Genomic DNA, 19,476 nt, shown 5'->3' on the forward strand with positions numbered 1-19,476 from the left:
AAAATCTACATTCAGAGAACACAATCCTCACTCTTTCTGAAAGACACTTTCCTTATTACGACTTTTTTCATTTTGATTGAGCCAGATGCCAACAAATTTTTTGGAGGCTCTATTCTTTATAAATGGAGAGCAAATTATTAGCAGGAGCCAGCAGCAAAATAACAACAGAGCACAGTTTGCTGAACAAACTTGAGAAATAATTACCAGATCCCTTATGAATCTTTTCTTTGTCCGTGTTTTTGCTGCTGAAGAACAGGATCATCTTTTACGTGCAGACGCCAGGGCTCAGCTCCTTACCTGTAACAGGACTTGGTTTAGTGCAGCTGAAATGGGGACTGTGGATTCAGACCATCTTCACATACTAGCCAGCAATCTCTGGTGCTGCAGAAAGCTGGCCAAAGCCCCTGGATTAATATCAAACAGTGTCGTTTTGTTCCATTCTGCCCTCAGAACATCATATGCTGCTGGCTACGTCTTTTTAGACCCACGTCTTGTTGTCAAGGCCATGAAATAAACTTTGGTGTCTATTTGGTGTTCTTCAATGCCACAACCCCATTACAGTTGGCATAAACACAAGCAAGAAGCATTGCTTTCCCCTTCCCCCTCCTGTTCCCTCCTAGAATAGCTGTGACCATAAAATAAAGATAGTTAAGGAGGACTTTTGTATTAATGATTGCGGGTATGTTACAGTAATCAGGTAATGGCTATATCAGCTTTCATTAGAAGTCTCAACAAGCCCATCTTTGTTATGCATGGTAAACTAATTTCTAAATACTTTGGTGGTGTTGTGTAAAGCCTTAATGTCCACTTTGTCTATACGGGCAATTGTCTGTTGGTCAGTTCATTACTGTGTGTAACTGCAAACTCGGGCTTGGGTACTAAGGAAGCTCTGTGTGCCATGCGAGCTCTGCACTGAAGTATTTGTGTCAGTTTTTTGTGTGATTTTTGTATTGCAGTACAATCCCAGGTATAAAAGAGAGAAGCCTGTTAATCTCAGTTATCAACTAAAAAGTTGTGGGCCTTTAAGTACTGAGTGCAATAAGTGAATTCACAAGGTGCACTTCTGCCATCCTGCTTCCAGTAACGCTTTGCAACTTTGAGTCAAGTAGATTCAGCGGGGATAGCAGGCAAGAATTTAAAGACCAGAGGTACATTGCTTCTTGTTCAGCTTCTTGATAGCATCTCCTGGCCTGCCTGCAGCATGTTTTAACAAGATCTCTGTACTCGGGGCCATGTTTGCTGTGTTGTAAGGCTGTGGTGTACGGCAGGTGCATACCTGCTTGGGGGTAGAGTTACACTCAGGGAGGGCTCAGCAGGGGCTGGAGGTGATCCTCAGTGCGAGCATGCAGGCAGGGAAGCAGCTGGTGAGGGAGGGGCAGCCGAGGGGGTCCAGGCAGTGCAGCACCAGCTGCCTTGATAACAGCTCTGTTGCTGGCTTAAAATATTGGTGTGACTGCACCTTTGGATGCACCCTTTCTCACTGTGCACGTGTGAGAAAGGATAGATCTTGTTGAGATAAAGCGATTTGCTTGTGTCCCTGGTGGCGCCTTCTGTGTTTTGTCCTGCCCCTGTTTTCCTATCACATCCTCGTGATACAGTTTATCCATCTTTCTTGCCAGCTTTTGTTGGCTTCTCAGCATATGCCCTCTTGTCCACCTGCCTGGGCCCAGCAGCTCACATTTTTCACTGTTCTTTGAGCGTGATGCATTCTTCCACCAGCTGTTGGCATCAGGGGTCTCATTTCCTTTTCCCAGCAACTCCTTTCTTGACTCTGCAGGGTCACAGCAGTGAGTAGGACAACACTGAGAGGTACTCAGAGAGCTGGGGTAACAATTACACGATGATGGAAGTTAGCGTGATTTGAACCCCAGCAGCTACCTCTTCTGCAAGACGGTGCCTGCTGATGAATGTTCAGCATTGGAAAGGAGAAGATAATTGTGTTGTTAGATGATGGATATTGTGCTGTCAGCATCTGGCATTTTTTAGACTCCCTAGTGTGTAGAGCAGCCAGCTGACCTCCACAGCGCTGCTCGGCTGTGGGATACCTCTGAAATCTATGAAAGAAATAGGTTCTGGGGACACTCGAGACTGTCTAGTGTACTGCTGTGGGATTATCCATCAGTCCTGCACCACGCAGCATGTGGAATCCCTTTTTTATGCCTTCTGACAGAAAAGCCAAAGGCTGATTAACGTGACCTCAAGGGACAGTAAGGGATATGGCCATCCGCTGTGTGCTGATGCTTGCTGCCAGTCAGAAGGGTGGCCTGTAGGATATGAGTGCTCCTGGCACTGACACCAGCTTCGAGTGATTGATTGTCATTCCTCCCAATAAAGCCTTAACCATAAATAATAGCGTTGTGTGAAATCAAGTATTTGAAGAAACAAGCTTATTCCATATGAGTCTGCATCTCTAACAATGAAAATGTGACAACAGATGAAGGGAGCAAGGCACTGACAGAGCTGTAAATACACACATGCCTTTTCTTGCAGTGTGGAACTGAGATGATAACAGAATCTGTGGTTATTTCAAGGAGAAAGTGGCCAAACCTATGCAACACCACAACCAAAGAAAGTATTTCTTTAGATTTTATGGTCTTAAAGATCACTTCTAACACAAACCATTCTATGACTTTATGGTTATTTTTCCTTTTGTTGTTTTAGGAGGCATTCAAAAAGTTGGTCATGTTTGCTGATATCTCCCACCTTTTTCTAATGCTAGTACAACACTTATAGGATCAGCAACATGTTGGGATAGGTTTACAATGGCTACTTTACAGGTAGGCATGAGAGCAAAGCATGGAGTGAACAAGAGCAGAAAAAATGAATCTTGGATTGTTTTTTTTTTTTACAGTTTTCTTTTTGAACAACCAGAGCAGAGCAGCTTCTGTGTTCACCATGGGCTTTGCATTCCTGCTAAAAATGAAATAGTAATGGCTTCTGGATGAAAAGCAGAGCCTGGGATTTTCAACTTTCCATCCCTCCCATCAAAGCAGGGATTGCAGTGAGAAGGACAATCTGGAATTGCTTTTGTAAGGCTTCCCCTGAGAAAGCTGTAGCTGGAATGTTGGCTTCCTCGCCAACAAACACCTGTACATTTTCCATTCTTCCCATCCTCTTACACTCTCGAGCTTGGGGTGGGCTGCAGGATAAAGCAGGCTCGTATCTGAAAACAAAACAACTTTCCTGAACAGAAGGTTTTGGAGAGAACCCATCTGGAGTGAATTCCATGCTTCTTCCCAGGCACTAGACAAGTGTGCAAGTTTTTTGAGCTGGAGTGGAAGGATTATCTATAGCATTGCAATCCAACTCACGTGACAATTAGAAAATATACGAAACGTCCTTCCTTACGCATGAGAAAAGATGAGCAGAGGTTTTTCTCCTTTCTTCTTTTAGGTTATTAACAATGTAACTCTTTCAGAGTAATATATTAACTCAGAAAGGACTGCTAGTGTGTGACCAAGGCTGCGATGAGAGGAAATATGCAGCTCAGGAGGATTCTGTGTTTACATGGTGTGCCGAGTGCTTGGGGTATTGCACAGGGCACGGGAACTAAGGGAGGGGGAAGAGGGGTACGGAATCACAGAACCGTTTGAGTCGGAAAGGCCATCTGGTCTGACTCCTCTGCAGTGAACAGGGATATATATATGAGCTCAGAGCCTCACAGCCTCAGGTGCTCAGAACCTCTCCACTCTGTGATGTTCCTGAAATACCATTTCCCCTCGGTTGTATTTTTTCCAAAAGTTCTTCCCAAAAGAACCGTCCTGTAGGATTGTGCCGTCTCCTTGGGAGGTGATGCTTTAATGTGTCAACGTCTGTTTGGGGTATTTTCAAATGCACATTTTGTGTTTAGAGGCAGATGATCAGTTGGATGCCCTGCAGTGGGTTCCGAATAATGCGTGCTGGTCCGCAATGTAACTGTTGTGGCTCCTGAGCTAATTGAGGGCTGTCCGACAGACCCGGGCTGCCACTGCTCTGTTGGACCAGAGGCAAATGTAAGGTTCAAAGCGGTGGGGGTGTGAATGGCGTGCGTCTGGCCGGGTGCGCATGGGCTGACCCCATGTGCGGCCTGCACCGACGCTGCCACCCAACTTCGGCTTTCCAATGGCAACGTGGTCGCGGGCATACCGTGTGTTTCCAGAGGCCGTGTCACATCTGCAAGCCAGCTCTTTCCCTTCCACCTGCCCGCAGACGCGCAGCGCCTAAACCTCCCGCAAAATCAGCGGCAGCAGCAACGAACGATGCTGACGATCGCTGAGCCGCCGGCACCAAGTTGCGCGCCTAGCTGCGCCTTCCGTCAGCGCGGCTCTCGCAGCCCCCCCGCTGTGCGCCGTGCCGTGCCGCGGGCAGGGTGGCGGCCCGTGCGCGCCTCTCGCGGCGGCTGGGCAGCGGCCGCCCGCCTCCCGCATCCCCGCCCGCTCCCCCCCGGCCCCGCCGCCTCCCTCCCTCTTTCCTTCCTTCCCACCCTCCCTCCCTCCCGCCCCGCCCGCCCGGCGCGCACGGCCGCGGCGCGGGGACGCGGCCCCGGGCTCCCGCCCGCCCTCGCACGCACACACACACACGCACACTCACACGCGCGCTCCCTCGGTGCCTGCTCCTTCCTCGCCCCCCGCCGCCTCCCCCGCCTCCTCCTCCTCCTTTCTCTGCAACGAGACGGAGAGAGGGAGCGAGGGGAACGGCGCTCGCAGGTATTTGTTTAGCGGCTCGGCGCTGCCGGATGGGCACCCCCGCCCCCCGCGCCCCTTCCCGCCGCCCCTCGCAGTTTGTTTACAAGTCGCAAAGTTGTAATTGAGGAGCCGCCAGGACACAGCTGGATGCTCGCTGCCGCCGCTGCTCCGTCTCCTTCTTTGTGTTAGGGACTGATGTGCAACTAATTAGCGGCGCGCAGGCTGCGCATCCGAGCCCCCTCAATAAAGAGCCCGGTAAGTGACTGCTTTGCTTTTTTCCCTCTCCTCCCTCCTTCTCCGTGTTTTTTTTTTTTTTTTTTTCTTTAAGGGGGGTGGGTTTTCTTTTTTTATCTTTCTCATTTTGTGCTTTGTCGGCGGCTTTTTGTATCTTTTATTTTTTATTTTTTGCCGTCGTTGTTGTCCTCAGGGCTCGCCAAAGTACCCGAACGCCAGAGCCGGGCGAGAAAAGGCGCCGCGGCATTAATTTATTAATTAATCTGCCCCCGCCCCTCCTCCCGAATGTCAAATATGACCTCTGCACCCCAGCTCCTGCACGCTAGACGTGCGGGAGCGAACATGCACGGCCACGGCCGCCTCCCGCCGGCGGTCCCCGGTGCGGGCTGCGGACTCAGCCCCGGGCACGCGGCCTCTCGGTGCGTGATCGATGTGTGCCCGCCGCCGCCGGGGGCCCCGAGGCTGTGCGGCTCCGCTCGCCTTCCTCTCCGGGCAGCCTTTGTATTGCCGGCTACACGCCGGGCTCGTCCCTTCCCCGCCGAGGGGAGGACGCAGAGCGGCTCCCGGTCTCCTCCCGCCGTGTTCCAGCCCGGGGCGAGGCTTCTCGCTCAGGTTCGCGCTCCCTGCGCTCGTATCTGTTGACATAAAGCCCGCTTTTCGGTGCCTCGGGAGAAGATGAAGTTGGTGCGCTCGGTAGGTTGGGCTCCGAACGGTTCATTAATCTAATTACGATCGTAATTACCGTAATTGATAACCATTTGGAACTGAACGCGGCGGCGTCTGGCAGCTAGACGCGGCCCCGCGGCGTGCCCGGAGCGAGGCTCTGCCCGATGGCCGCCCGTCGGAAAAGGTGCTGGAAGTATCTGAGCCGCTCAGGTACGGCAGCTGGAAAACAAAGAGCCACTGTTCGGAAACTGAGGGCTTTTGAAGTTCTGCTGCTGTTTCGCCTCAGTTGGCGAAGGCTGCCGTAACGTGCCTTTCTCCCGCCTCTAAACCGAGCCCCCCGGCAGCGGCCTGCGGGCGGCAGCCCTGACCCCGCGGCTCCCCGCAGACGGTCTCGGGGATCCCTCCCTCCCCGCGGGGTGAGCCCCGGCTCCCGCAGCGCCCGGAGCCTCGGCGCGGTTACGGCTCGCCTGCCCCGGCGCTGCTGTCGGCTGTCGCCCTGCTGCCAGCTGTGCCGCGGCGCTAATGACCGCCGGGCGCAGAAGGACACGGCGGCAGCTGGCGGCTCCCCGCCTCCTCCTCTTCGGGGCTTTTTTTCATCCCCTTCCCGCCCCCCCTCCTTTTTTTTTTCTTTTTTCCTATTTTTTTTTTTTTTCCCCTTACGCTTTCTCCGCCGGTGGGCAGCCCCGGCCCCGCGCCCGCCCGCAGACTTCTCCGGGACTTCCCCGCGCCCTCCCCTCGCTCCCGCCCCCCCCCTGGGAATCCACTTTCTGTCTTTCAGCTCCCGTGAGGATGCGGCAGGCCAGGCCGGCCGGCCGCTCGGCGTCGCCGGGGACGCGCCCCGCGTGGGACTGAGCTCCCCCCGACCCCCGCCCGCTCGCCGCCACCATGAACACCAACGTGTGCGTGGAGAGCGGCCCCAACCCCGAGGCGCCGGGGCTGCCCAAGGACAGCCACCTGCCCGAGGGGGCCCTCAACAGCCTTGTGGATTACAACTCGGAGATGGAGAGGTACCGCTCCTTCGCCACCTTCTACAAGACCAACGGCGGCGCCTTCCCGCAGGCGGCCAAGATCGCGCGCATCACCACCCCCATCTTCCCCAGCGCCGCCGCCGCCGCCGCCGCCCGCATCGGCATGTCCCCCTGGAACTGCGACACCGCCACCGCCGCCGCCGCCACCGCCATGCTCTGGGGCAGCGGCGGCGGCGGCGGCGGCGCGGCGGGCGGCGCGAGGAAGCCCTCCTCCTCCTCCTCCTCCTCCGCCGCCGTCGCCGCCGCCTCCGCGGCCGCCGCCGCCTCCTCGCTGCACGCCGGCAGGGGCGGCATGCACCACCGGAGCGACTCGCAGCGCCTGGGCAAGCCCGGCTGCGCGCCGGCCGAGCAGCCCGCGCTGCCCATGGCCAACGGCAACTTCCTCTCCGGCCTGGCCCCCGAGCACTGCCGGCCGCTGGCGGGCGAGTGCATGAACAAGCTCAAGTGCGGCGCCGCCGAAGCCGACATCATGAACCTCCCCGAGCGCGTCGGCACCTTCTCGGCCATCCCGGCGCTGGGCGGCCTCTCGCTGCCGCCCGGGGTCATCGTCATGACGGCCCTGCACTCCCCCGCCGCGGCCTCGGCCGCCGTCACAGACAGCGCCTTCCAGATCGCCAACCTGGCGGACTGCCCGCAGAGCCACGCCTCGGCCGCCCCCGCCTCCGCCCTGGGCGCCGCCGCCGGCGCGGGGGGCGGCGGAGGAGGAGGCGGCGGCGGCGGCGGCGGGGGGGCCGGCGGCGGTGGCGGAGGTGGCGGCGGAGGAGGAGGCGGCGGGGCCGGGGCCGGGGCGGGCAACCCCGCCAAGAAGAAGCGGAAACGCTGCGGGGTGTGCGTGCCCTGCAAGCGGCTCATCAACTGTGGAGTCTGCAGCAGTTGCAGGAACCGCAAAACGGGACACCAGATCTGCAAATTTAGGAAATGTGAAGAGCTTAAGAAAAAACCTGGCACTTCGCTAGAGGTCAGAGGAGATGATTTCTTTTTCCCCAGCCTCCCGCCGTCCCTCCTCAACCCCCTGCCCCCGCCCCTGCAGTGCTTCTTGTCTAGCTTCAAGATGCAGCACCCGTTCTCCGAGGCCTCCTTCAGGCTCTGAGGGTGCTCCCGCCGCCGGCGCGGCCCCGCGCCCGCCGCCCCCGCCCCGCCGCGCCCGGCCCCGGCCCCGCCGCCCTGCGGCCGCTCCCCTGCGGGTTGCGGGGTCGGAGGCTGCGCCCTGCCCGCCGCCCTGTGCCGTGCGGAGCCGAGCCGAGGTGCTGCTCGCCCGGTGCGCCCGCTGCGCGACCCTGCAGACTGGTGGCCGGCTGGTTTTGCTGTTTTTTGTTGTTGTTTTCTGTTTTTGTTTTTTTCTTTATTATTTTTTCCTTTTTATTTTCCTGGAGATCGTGGTTGTTTCGGGGCAGTTTTAGGGCCGGGACGGTGGGGAGAGGGAGAGCTGGAGCTGAGCAGTGCCCCAGCAGAAGTCTGGGGAAGCGTTGGCTCACCCATCTGGGGCTGGCCGGTGGCAAAGCCGGTGCTGTGACACGTGCCCATGTAGTACGTTTTGCAGAGTAGCCCCCGCTCGTGGCCTAGGGAACACGGTGGGGAAATAGCAGGGGTACGCTGGGCTGCTTGCCATCTGATCTGCATCCACACTTGTCTTTACACTGTGCCTCTGGACCTGATGGATATGCCCAGCACTCCTGGCTGCGCAGACAGGGTCCCCCGGTGGCAGAGGTTTTCGTGAACGTGCCAAGCCCAACAGACAATGGAAAGCAGAACACCCGCTGCACAGAGCGCGGCTGGGGCTCGTCGGTAGGCAGGGGAATGAGGAGAGGGAAGCCCAGTAATCACACGTAATCCCTTGTCATTATTAAAATTATAGCATTGCTGGCGAGGCGCGTACATTGGATGTGCATGAAGGTGTCGAGGATGATGGATTCAGTGCAGAGGAACAGTGCATGTGGGGTGACATCGGGATCCGTAGTCACAGAAATTAGCAACTGAGACCTTTTTTTGGTGCCCCGGCTCGGTGCAGGCAGGAGTGAGCCAGCCAGAAGGCCACAGGGAAAGCAGCAAGAGCCCGCTGGTCTGTTCTGCGTTACATCAATGTGGATAATGCCATTGGCGTTGGTACTGCTATGGGATACTTGGGTCTGAAGTGACATGTGGTTGATGGCATTAACTCTTCTGTAGCCAGCCTCGCCACTGTCACTGGTGAGAGGGAATCACTGGTGAGAGGGACCTACTCTTACTGGAGTTTGCTCTGTAGCTCTGCATGCTCTTGGCTGTCATTGCGCATGTGTAGTGGCCCAGCATTGCTAACCCCATGCCTGGCACAGACTCCACACATGAGAAACCAAATAGGCTTAGCAGCTCATGGCTTTCTCGGTAGCACCTTGGCTGATTTCGTACAAAGTTTGCTAGGAAGACACTGGGCTCTCTGGTTGGGCTCGCCAGCCTGGGTGCTGTTGGGCTGAACATGATAAATTACAGCTTCAGAGGGCTCATCGACCTGTCTGGAAAGTGAGATATCTTGGGAAATGTGCTTGCACGCTTTCAGATCTTCCAGTGGGCTCATGTGCTTCCTTGGTTGCATCTCCAGAATTTCCTCACTCCTGATGGAGGGGTTTGGCAGCCTTAAAAGCTGCTAAGGGGTGCCACCTGTCAGAATTGCTTAACCAGTGTGACTGAAACACCATGGATTTACTAGCCACTCATGTGCTCTTGTAACCAACTGCCTTCACTTCACTCCCTCTCCCTGTTGGTGTTCTGTCAGCCACACAAACACAGATCTCTGGTCCCATCTGTAGAGGTGTCAGCCGAGCATTGCCTCGTGCCACAAGTATGTCACAGAGCGTGGCTCCTTTCCTTGCAGAATCAGGAGTAGGATCAGTAGGCGAGGAAGGTCCCAAGAGGAGCAGCCTTCTCTTGAGGTTGTTTCTCATTTCCCTTTCGTTTTTTTCTTCTCCTTTACCACGTAATGGAGCGTGGCGGCATGGCCAGGGTGGGCGGGTGGGTGTCCTGGTGCATCCCTAAGGTGTGAGAGTTGTACTCAGCGTGGTTGCGAGTTGTGGAGATGGCTCAAGGCAGGGGTGGGACTGTGCTTAAAAACAAAATAAACAGAAAGCGAGAATAATAACAAAATAATAACAATAAACAGCGAACTGATTGATCCCAATGCAAGCATTTCTCTCGTTTTTCCTTTAAATTCGTTCTTCTGTGCAATGCAACTCTCAAGGTTAGTACACCGAATGGAAGAGATTCACACTAATGCGTTCCAGCCCCCAACCCTTACATTTTTAATGGCGTGTTTCCCTCCCAGCATTTTTTTTAAACACTTGACCTACTTTTTCCTATTTTTCTTGTATGGTTTTCACCCGCAAAGTGTCCCAACGCTCTAGTATTTTACATAGAATGTTATTATTACTAGGAGATTTTATGTACAGTAATAATAAATCTGTAAAACTCAGATTGACGTCACATTGCACACTGCCTACTTGTGTATGTACGTTCTGTCTTCATGCAGATTTACAGTTGGTTTAAAGAGGCATAATCTTTATTCACCCACTGAGACTATTTGTTTGCCTCGGATGGGCAGATGTGTCTCGCTCCTGCTGCGGGTTAGGGAAGTAGGGAGCCAGCTAGGGCTGTGCATCTCCCCTCTTGGAAGTAAGCCCTCCTGACCTGGCTGCCCAGTCGGTTAGCGATAGCAGAAGGGGATGGAGGGCTGGCTTGCAGCTGGCGTGCACTATTCAACCCTGATGCGAGATAGCTTCTGTCAAACAGGTGGTGCCGCTTGCTTTACTTGTAGCAGCCTCACCAATTAGCAGCACGCACTATTAAAGTTTGCATATCAACCTGCAGTATTGACTTCCAGATACCAACTGGGAATGCCAGCTTCTGTATACCAACACAAAATATAGACTCCAAACCAGAGGCGCCTCACCGAGCCACATCCAAAGGCAGCTTGAGATCCTTCAACTAGGTTAGGGTCACAGCAACTGGTTTCAGCAGAAACAACACCCAACCTGATCACACCTTAACTGCTTTGCTTGTGTCCGCTGGGAATGCCACGCAGCATAAGGCCTTCGGGACTGGATTTTCCTTTCAGCCTGTTGAGATGCCTGGGGATAGTGTGATGCAGGCCCCTGCGTGTCGTCATGGCTCACTGAGGCCTTCTCTCTGCTGCTCAGAGCACTCACCTGTTGGCAAAAAAAAACTGTTGGCTTTTTGCTCTAGAACCATGTCTCACAAGGTGTGTCGTATTGCTGTCGGCGGAGATGTGGCATTGAGGAAGCCACTGAGGGCCCTACAGGGTTGAGCTTGCGCTTTGTCAGACTACTGAGCATAAAAAGCCTAGCATAAGGGATGTCTTGAGATGAAGCTGGATGTAACTGTTGTACTGTTTCATATTTTCTTGCTTCTCCCTTCTTCACGTGATGCTCACACGGCAAAGGAGCTGCCCCAGCCGTGTGACAGCAGCATTCAATCCATGCCAGGTGGGAGCCACTGTTTGATGAGCGCAGCAGCCTTTGGGCTTTGTAAAAGGGGGGTGAAAGGCGCGCTTTTTGTTCCAAATGAAGCTTCTCACACCTAAGGAATTTTCTTGGTGAAATTTGGTAATTGAACAGAAATTTGAAGTAATTCGGCGAAAATGGTAGGCCAGTCAAAGGCTGAACAGCCTCCTTCATACAAGCTCTTTTTTGTATGCGTGTTGGAAATTGTTTGCTTTAAATTGTTGAACTGTGATTATTTGCCAGGGAAGTTGTCCATGTGGAGAGGGAGGTTAACTGGCTGTGGCAGTCCCAATGGCACTGAGCATCTCTCTGAACACTTTTGTCCATATCAAGGCAAGCTGTGCTGTTTGGTTTCAGAATGCTGTGTCGGACTTAGGACTTTGCCCAGTACTGCAACTGATTCATTTGTCTTCTTTCTTTCTTCCTTCCTTTCTTCCTTCCTTCCTTCCTTCCTTTCTTCCTTCCTTCCTTCCTTTCTTTCTTCCGTTCTTCTTTTCTTTCTTCCATTCTTTCTTCCTTTCTTCCTGTCTTTCTTTTTAACTCTATGTAGATGTGAAATGGATGTAAAATCGGAGGTGCATTGTTTAGGACAAGTTGCATGTGTCGTGAGGAATATGATAAATGAAGATAACGGTTTTTTCTAGAGCTGCGATAAGCATAACAAGTTTTTGTTTGTTTTTTGTTTTGTTTTAATTTTTCCCTCCAAATGGTCTGAATCCCTTTGGAATGTGTACATGGAAGCCAGTATGGGTTGGAACCATATGACAGCTACAGCACTTTTGGGAAATGTTGTTACAGCTGTGATTGTGCAAAATACTGTGCACTGTACACACCACACTGCTTGTAGGAGGAGACTTGTTTAAGTCAGTAGATAGGTGAGATGTGTGACATACTGCTCATTCAAGGTGGGGAATGGTAAGCAACAATTCAGAGCAAGACTCCATTTCTGTCTGCCTGTATGTGTATGCTGACATCGCTTTGTGGGGTCACTGTCCATGCAACTCTGTTTGCTGGGTTGACACCAAGCACGGGGAAGGCTTGGTTTGCCTAGGGGATGGATCAGGATGTCAGAAAGCAGTCTCTGTTGAATAGCAACATCTTGGTACTGCATTTTTGGTTTTAAAAGAAATGTGCTCTAGGCAGTTCAATAAAAGACAGTCATTAATTTCCGTACTCCGTGTCATGCATTTGATGCGCGGTGATGGCTGGGAACAGGTGCCTTCCAAAGAGCCAAAAAGAAGAGTGTCAGTGAAAGGGAAGATGGTAGGATTCCAACTCTGATCGTACTTGTGATTTAAAGGTTTGGCTTGATGAATAAGACATTTCTAAGCAGGCAAACCTAGAATGTACACCCTAAAGTCTCACCAAATGCCGCATAATCCTTTTGATCACTGGCTGTGGTGGGAAGCAGCTGCTGATTGCGCGGGGAAAGGCTTACAATAAGCTTTTCGAATGTACCCGAGTGAGTTAGGAGGAATGAAAAAGTAACTTGTGTCCCCATAAGGACTTGACTTGACCTCTGGGACTTGACCTCTGTTGCTAACAATTCCCAAAACCACTTGTTTAAAAACTGCCAACAAACCTCACTTTCTGAGGAGTACCACCGTGCCAAGGAAGTGTTTCTCTGCTGCTTAGCATCTGCATTTTTTTAATAACTCACCTGCTCTAAAGGATCATGCTAAGCCATGATGTCTAGAAGCATGCTAGTTTGTTAGACACTTCTTTGCTGTTTGGGAGCCTGCTCTGTCTGTCTTTTCTCTTCTTTTGGATACCCGTGTTGCATTCCACAGTCATGTCTTGTTCATTCACACACAAACGCCTCCTGAATCACTCCGTGGCATCATCTCAAGCCATCTCCTGTTTGAGCATCCTGTGCTTGCTGTTCTTTGTTGAGCTATGTTGCACCATACTTCGGATGCAAAGCCATTTAATAATGTTGAAGCCTTAGCTCTGCAGTGGCTAAAAAGATCCCAGCAGGCTTGTTAACTTCTACTCTCAGACATTATGGGAAATATTTTCTCCTCACTGGAACTCCTAGGCATCTTCTTAATTAAGATCATAAAAATCCACGGCCAAGTTTGCGTTAAGCCTTTTGATTATTTTTTGTAGCTTTCCACTGTTTCCCCATATTTAACCACAGTGCCAGTGAAGTACAGGAACTTAAAGGCAGCGTGTGGGGGGGGGGGGTCATGCTGGATGCTGCATTCTTAGTGGGCTGCACTCATCAAACATCTTTGCCCTTGCCACTGTGAAGTTTGAGTCTTTCCTCTTCTCTGCTAGAGTTTGTCCTCATCTCAGTCTCAAAAGAGAGGTTTTCAAGCTCAGCTCCTCTCCAGTCTCAGGACAGTGTTCCCTTTGGTTCCAGGCTGCTCTGGCTGCAGTCTCTGCTGAGCTTCTGTATGGGATTGTTTTTAGCTGGTGTCAGGCTTCCTTTGGCTAGGAGCTAATAATGGATTATTCAGCAGCTTAGCAAGTAGAGAAGCAGTGTTAGAATTTGAGGTGTAGGCAGGAACCTAATAAACACTGGCAAATTATGAGAAGTCCCAGGGAGTTCAGGATGCAGATGAGTGAAGTCAGGCGAGGAGGAGAGGGCAGCTGCAGGGTGCTCAAGCAGGAAAGGACCCAGGATCAACTCTGGCATGGTGCTAATGAGCAAAGCCTCAAAGGAGCATGCTGCTCCTCAGCTGGAGCGAGTCAGACACTGTAGGTAGATGGATGGGGTTCTGAAGGCGCTCTGCTGCCAGAAAGGGCAGCATGGCTGTGCTGAAAGTGACACTGAGACGTCCCATGGTAGGGAGAAAGCAGCACGCAGCTGCTGCTGGGAGCAGGCGGCTTGTGTTAGCGATGCAGGCACAGCAGCTCACCTATAGCTCTCTTCCCACGGCTTCTGCCTGCGGTGGCATCACATCAGAAGAGGACCCTGGAATGGGTGAGCAGGGCTTCCTATGTCTCATGACTGATAGGGAAATCTGGTTTCTTTCATTTTTTTTCTAAACTGAGTATAATTTATGGAGAGGATGTGGGTGCTGGGGTGAGCATCTCATGATCCAAACAAGTTGTTCCAGAGCCAAGGACACGATGAAGGCATACGTACAAACGAGCAAATGTGAAAGAAGGAGGTGATGCTAGCAAATGAAGGGCTGAGAATGATGGATTGTTGTACAAGTACTTTTTGGGCTTAAAGTCTTCTTGGGCAGCATATACCACGTGTCCCAGGGAAGTTGGAATACACCAGGAGCATGTGAGCATGTGAACTCAAAGAATTTGCTCCATCATCACAGGAGTAGTACGCAGTGGCAGCTGTTGTTAGGTGCTATCCATCTTTCTGCATGTGGGGCCTCCTTCGCTGTGCACCGGTCTCAGCAGGTGTGGGCATAGCAAGGAGACAGGGAGTCCATTCCTCTAGCATATGAGTAGGGCAAAGCGTGATCATTGGGATGCTGTCAGAGGTCAGGCATGGAAAAGGAGAGGCAGTCACTAGATGTTGTCCCATGCACTAACTCTATAATGAGTGGTACCTATCTGAACCAAAGGCTGCTGGTTTTAGAGTGAGTGGGAGAGGGGAAAATGTTCTTGGCAAAGTCATGGGTCTGGATATGTGGCCAACAAGAAGTGAGTGGGAGAGGACTTGATGGCAGGAGCTCAGTAATGACATAAAAGCTGTTCACTCTAAATCACCAGCACAACTCGGCTTCAGAGGCAGGGATTGCCAGTGGCTGCTTGCTTGGAAGCTGATGTAAAATAAATTGGAGGTCAGTAACCAGTGGAGGTGATAGCGTCGTGAAAATAATCACTGAGATGAATCTTAATTGCCATGCTTGAAAATTTCAGAAGACATAACCAGGGAATGAATGGAGCTCAAAGCCACATGCAGTCCTGTGAGGCTTTCCACTCCAGTCAGACATGGCAGTGACCTGCTGCATAGGGGTTTGCCTTTTTTCCTCCAGCCTGCAGAGCTCAGTGGCTGTGAAAGCTGAGCCAGCACCCAGCACCCACTGCAGGTCTCTGGAAATGCCCCAGCCCAGGTAGACTCCTGAACATAGCATTTTCTCTTCTGTTAAAAAAAAAAAAAAAAAAAAAAAAAAGATTTGCGGAGAAAAAAGAAGCAAGCGAGTAGAGGCCAAGCATTTAATGGATGTATTTTTCACTGGCTCTTTTATCAACAGCATGTGTGAAATCCCGGAGGACAGAAGCAGTTAGCTAACCAATGAGGCATCGTAGCCGGCGCGAGGCTCTGTGCAGGAGGAAAAGATGCCGAAGGCAGAGCAGCTCTAGGGGAAGGAGATTGAAGTGCAGGCCTGGCACTGGGAAACGTGCCTCCTTCTGCTTGTGGACCAGTCCGTGCGAGCTCACCATGCCCCGCAGCAGCTGCTTTGCTGGTGATAGAGATGTCAGAGTGTGAATGCGGAGGCTGGTACCGCTGGGTAATGAACCGGTGGGGATTTCTCATTAACAGACTGAATGTTAACAAGAAGAATTCCAGTTTGTGAGCCTGCATGGGAGGAGGTTCGGTGAGAGGGGCTGATGGATTTGATTAGGAGGTGGTGTGTGAGGGGTTGGCAGAGGGCAGGTCCCTGGCAGAAGGCCTACTTCCTGCTGGTCGTGTCTGACAGAGGACAATCAGCGGAAGGCACCTGCTGCGACCTAGGTGAAAGCAGGAGCTGAGCAGCAGTCTGGATGTTTCACTTGTAGTGTCTTTTGCATAGTAGTTGCATAGAGCCTCAGACTCCATGCTGTGGGACAGTAATGAACCGGCATCCAAGAATTTCTTTACAAAACCTTCTTCAGCTTTCTATGACAGTATGTTGGGCTCATTGATGCACATTCTCACTGCCAGGACGAGGCTCTGCGTGACAGCTCCCCTGACCCCTCTCCGCCCTGGTTCAGGCGTAGCACTGTGATACTGCTGGCATGGCTGGTGCAGCCGTTGGTGCTCAGCGGAGATGGAGCTAGGCTAGGCTGGATTCCTTATGGCTTCTGGTCTGTGTTTGCTATCTGTTTTCCCCAGTGATCTTACGCTTTTTTTTTCTGTTTAGATCAAAAATTGAAATTGTTTACCCATTCCCCAAACTTAATCTCATATATAAAGCAAAAAAAAAAAAAAAAAAAAAAAAAGAATATATAAAATAAATTCTGGTGTGTGCTGCATGTAAAGGAGAGACACATTTGCTCATTCTTTCTCCTGGGGAGAAACCCATTGCCCCAAGCTCACCCTACTGACTGGGCCAGGAGCTGCTGTATATGCTGAGCCCTGCAGCAGGACCCGGTGCTCCTGGGGTTCTCTCCAGGAATCTGCCAGGGAGGAGCTGGCTTCCTGAGGCATTGCCCCAGATGAGCTGCTGATCTCACGCTGCCACTTGCTGTGTCTTGTGGCAGAGCTTTGCTTTTCGCTTCGTGCACTCGGCGGGGAAAGCCAAATGAGTTTCCTAACCCGGTGTGTGCTAAATCTGGTTTGTGTCAAATACGGTGCGGGAGATACGCAGTGCGAGTGGAAAAATAGCTGCCGGCAAGCAGATTCATGTCCTCCCAGAGCAAATAAAGCTAGCTTTTAAAATAAATGTTAAATCTCCTCCTCAGCTTGAAGAGAGACAGGCCCACGGCTCAGCCGCAGCAAGAGGGATTTTAGCCTGGGCTGCAGCCAGTGTTGTGACCCCATGCCTGTCCCTGTGCCTTCTGAGGCCACAGACTGGGATGGCTCCTACCGCCTGGGCTCAACATTGGCAGCGGCTCTCAGTTTGCAGGGGGGACAAGGCGGGGGATCCACACGCCAGCTCTGTGCCCCGGAGCCTCCTCGCCTCAAGGCAAACATTCAAGGAGACTTTGTGCGGGCTGGATGTGAGTGCCGGGAGGTTTTCCCCAAAGTCATCGCTGTAGGTAATGTATATTTATGAGGGGAACAAAGCGGGCAGCGGTTGCTTCCAAAGACTGCTCTCCTTTCCTGGTGGCTGTGCCTTTGGGCACGTGGCGTGGGGGAAGGTTGCTTCGCCTTGGGGCTGAGCTCACTGCTGGGGCTCTGCTCTTCTCAGGCAGTCTTGCAGACATTGTGCTCATGTAGTCCATACTCATAAGTGTGTAAAAGATGTGTGCAGTCACTAGCAGCAGTGGTCAGTGTTTCCTCTTGGGCTGCTGATTGATCCAAATGGTGTTTCATGCGGGACCATGACTTCTCAATTGAACTTGTTGGTCATCATGTAGCACTGGATTTCTCACTTTAGTTTTGTGTATATGTATACATATATGCCTACAAATGTGTAAATGTGTAACTATAAAAAAACACATTTGGGCCACATTTCATGCTGTGCATCCAGTAGCCTAAATACCAGCCTGCCGCTCCTGTGGAAGAGATTTCAAGCAGAGATGGTTCTCCAGCGTGAGATGCTCATATAGGGTTTGTAATGCTGACTTTCCTAAGGTCTTTCTCCTCTATGTGGCCAGCACCAGTCCTGCTGCTTTGGGAAATATGAGAAAATATACCAGTTTCGGTTGCGTTGCAGTTGGGGTTTTGGATTCAGTCAGGGCAAAGTTCCTTCCCTGCTGCCAGTTTCTGTGCTTGTGTAGGTTTGTAAAGGCAGTTGGGTTGCCAGTATCTTGAACATATCCCAGCAGCAGTATATCTCCCAAAAGGCCTCTGTAGAGCCAAATCATTTTAGCCAGGACTCCTGAAGAGAAATGCCACATCTGACAAATAAATTTGCTGTAGCCAATGTGTGGGTTTGCTTCTGTGAGAAGAGGTTTTTTGCTCTCGGATCAAACATCAAAGGGTTCTTACATAATGCAACGTCTTTTAACATTGGTAAGGTATTAGGGCATCATCATGTAGCACTCTGATACATTTTAGTATTCTATTCTATTTCTGAATGCAGCTCACCTCTACCCAAGGGATTCCCTAGTCCTACAGAAAACAGTACTGAAAGTGATCTAGAGCCAACCCAAAGATTTGGGTGCACTCCAAACAACAGCATCCGTAGCAGGAGTGGCTGGCTCTCCTGATTTTAATCTGCCTCCAGAATCTTTCCAACAGCTGTGAGACTTATGAACACTTCCAGCAGGTTTTGTAGGTATAAAGTAGCCAAGAGCTGGGGCTGGGGCTGGCCTGGGAAAGTAGCCTGTGGTTAGCCCCTTAGGATCTATTGGGTGGTCAGTCACCCTGGATGTGGAGTGTGTTGATCTTTATTGAACACCTTTGATGTAAGAATGAAGAGGTCAGCTGTCAAAATAGAGTCTCAGGTGATGAATACGTGTGTGATTTTCCTACTGCTGGTTAATTTCAGGGATTTTCCCAGGTTTGTCAGTTCTAGTTGCCTTTTTCACCTTGTGAAACCCAGAATCTTCACCACGTCTGAGCAGCACCTTCCACTTCCGCAGCAAACTTACGTCCTGGTGAAAGCTGCCGAGAGGAAAACGCAATAGCGAGTGTTAAGCGGGAAGGTCGTTTGGCAGCAGGCTTGCGCAGGGATAAATCCTCCATCCCGCCGTGCCTTACAGCATTACGGGTTTCTGAGCATTCTCCTGGGAGCCAAGCTGCCGTTTGTCAGCATTTACACCAGCGTGAACGGCGACGGCTGCCTTCAGGAATGCTGATCAGCCCCTGGCCTGCTCCTCGCCCGATGCACGGGGGAATCTGTCCTCGCTGTCACTCAGGATAATGATACCCCGCCGGCAGAGCACGAGGCCACAGCGTGCCCTAATCTCCTCCAGAGCTGCCTTTCCCAGCTGGGACTCCCGAGTGTAGTCGTGTGGGCAGTAGATGGAGGCTGCAATTGAGCTGAGCCACCGAGTGAGCTGCAGGGTCTTTTTTGTCTTGAAATAACCTTATCTTTCACAGGGCTAAACCTTGAGGGCCTTGTCTCATAAATCGGGTATGCTTTAACTTGGGCCACCTACTCCCCTTTTAAAAGCTTTCTTGTTTATTGTGGATGAAAAATTTATTCCCAAGCTGGGAGCTTAGCACACTGGATATTTAATTGTAAATGTATATCTGTAATTAGAACTTAGCTTGCGGATGCAAAATTCCATATCTTGTGGTTTTTTGAAAGCACACATCTTAAACTACAGCCTTGCCCTTCAGAAATACTATTCCGTGTATTTAAAGGTCTGAATGACCTTTTAATCAGACATTGCACCTTTCCTTCCAGCCGATATGACAACGTCTGACAGTAACTCAACCTGATGTTGTGAGGAAATAAATAAAGGCCATTGCAGCTGCTTTGCCTTTAAATCTGTCTAGCAAGATGCGGTTTTTTGTGTTTAGGTAGATGGACCCATGGAGGAGCATTACGTTTAGTTTTCAGGCGAAGACAATATATCGAGTTCAATATATTTGCATGTCTGGCTGCTCTTTTGAGATCAATTTAGGCGTGTGATTGCTTCCTACCACTCTGAACTCGAGCCTTT

The 19,476-nt window shown here is 51.6% G+C and overlaps 1 protein-coding gene and 1 long non-coding RNA gene across 18 annotated transcripts in view; one reads left to right on the plus strand and one right to left on the minus strand.

The window, feature by feature from the left end:
• Window positions 1-19,476, plus strand: part of CXXC4 (CXXC finger protein 4) — a 165,470-nt gene that overhangs the window by 72,394 nt on the left and 73,600 nt on the right. Inside the window, exons 1-2 of one of the 16 annotated variants that reach the window (XM_090138871.1) lie at window positions 4,500-4,919; window positions 6,343-9,575. The exons of 10 other annotated variants lie outside the window; for them this stretch is intronic. In XM_090138871.1, coding sequence (XP_089994997.1) covers window positions 6,450-7,682 — 1,233 coding nt within the window. In that variant the 5' untranslated portion in view covers window positions 4,500-4,919; window positions 6,343-6,449 and the 3' untranslated portion in view covers window positions 7,683-9,575. Of the gene's footprint in view, window positions 1-256; window positions 3,898-4,499; window positions 4,920-5,468; window positions 5,592-6,342; window positions 9,576-15,248; window positions 16,175-19,476 lie in introns of those variants that run through there. 5 more of the 16 variants (XM_090138872.1, XR_016465899.1, XR_016465898.1 and 2 more) reach the window with 5 other exon arrangements.
• On the minus strand, window positions 5,120-7,223 carry LOC116238111 (uncharacterized). Of its 2 annotated transcripts, XR_016465916.1 has the most exons (3): window positions 6,225-6,313; window positions 5,641-5,783; window positions 5,120-5,533 (listed from the first exon to the last, which is right to left on the minus strand). It is a non-coding gene; the product is annotated as an uncharacterized LOC116238111 (long non-coding RNA). The 2 variants fall into 2 exon arrangements; XR_004168887.2 differs by lacking the exon at window positions 6,225-6,313 and adding an exon at window positions 7,088-7,223 and having other exon boundaries at window positions 5,120-5,783.

This window comes from Phasianus colchicus, chromosome 4 (assembly GCF_987193195.1).
Source record: "Phasianus colchicus chromosome 4, bPhaCol1.hap1.1, whole genome shotgun sequence".
Taxonomy (NCBI): Eukaryota; Metazoa; Chordata; class Aves; order Galliformes; family Phasianidae; genus Phasianus; species Phasianus colchicus.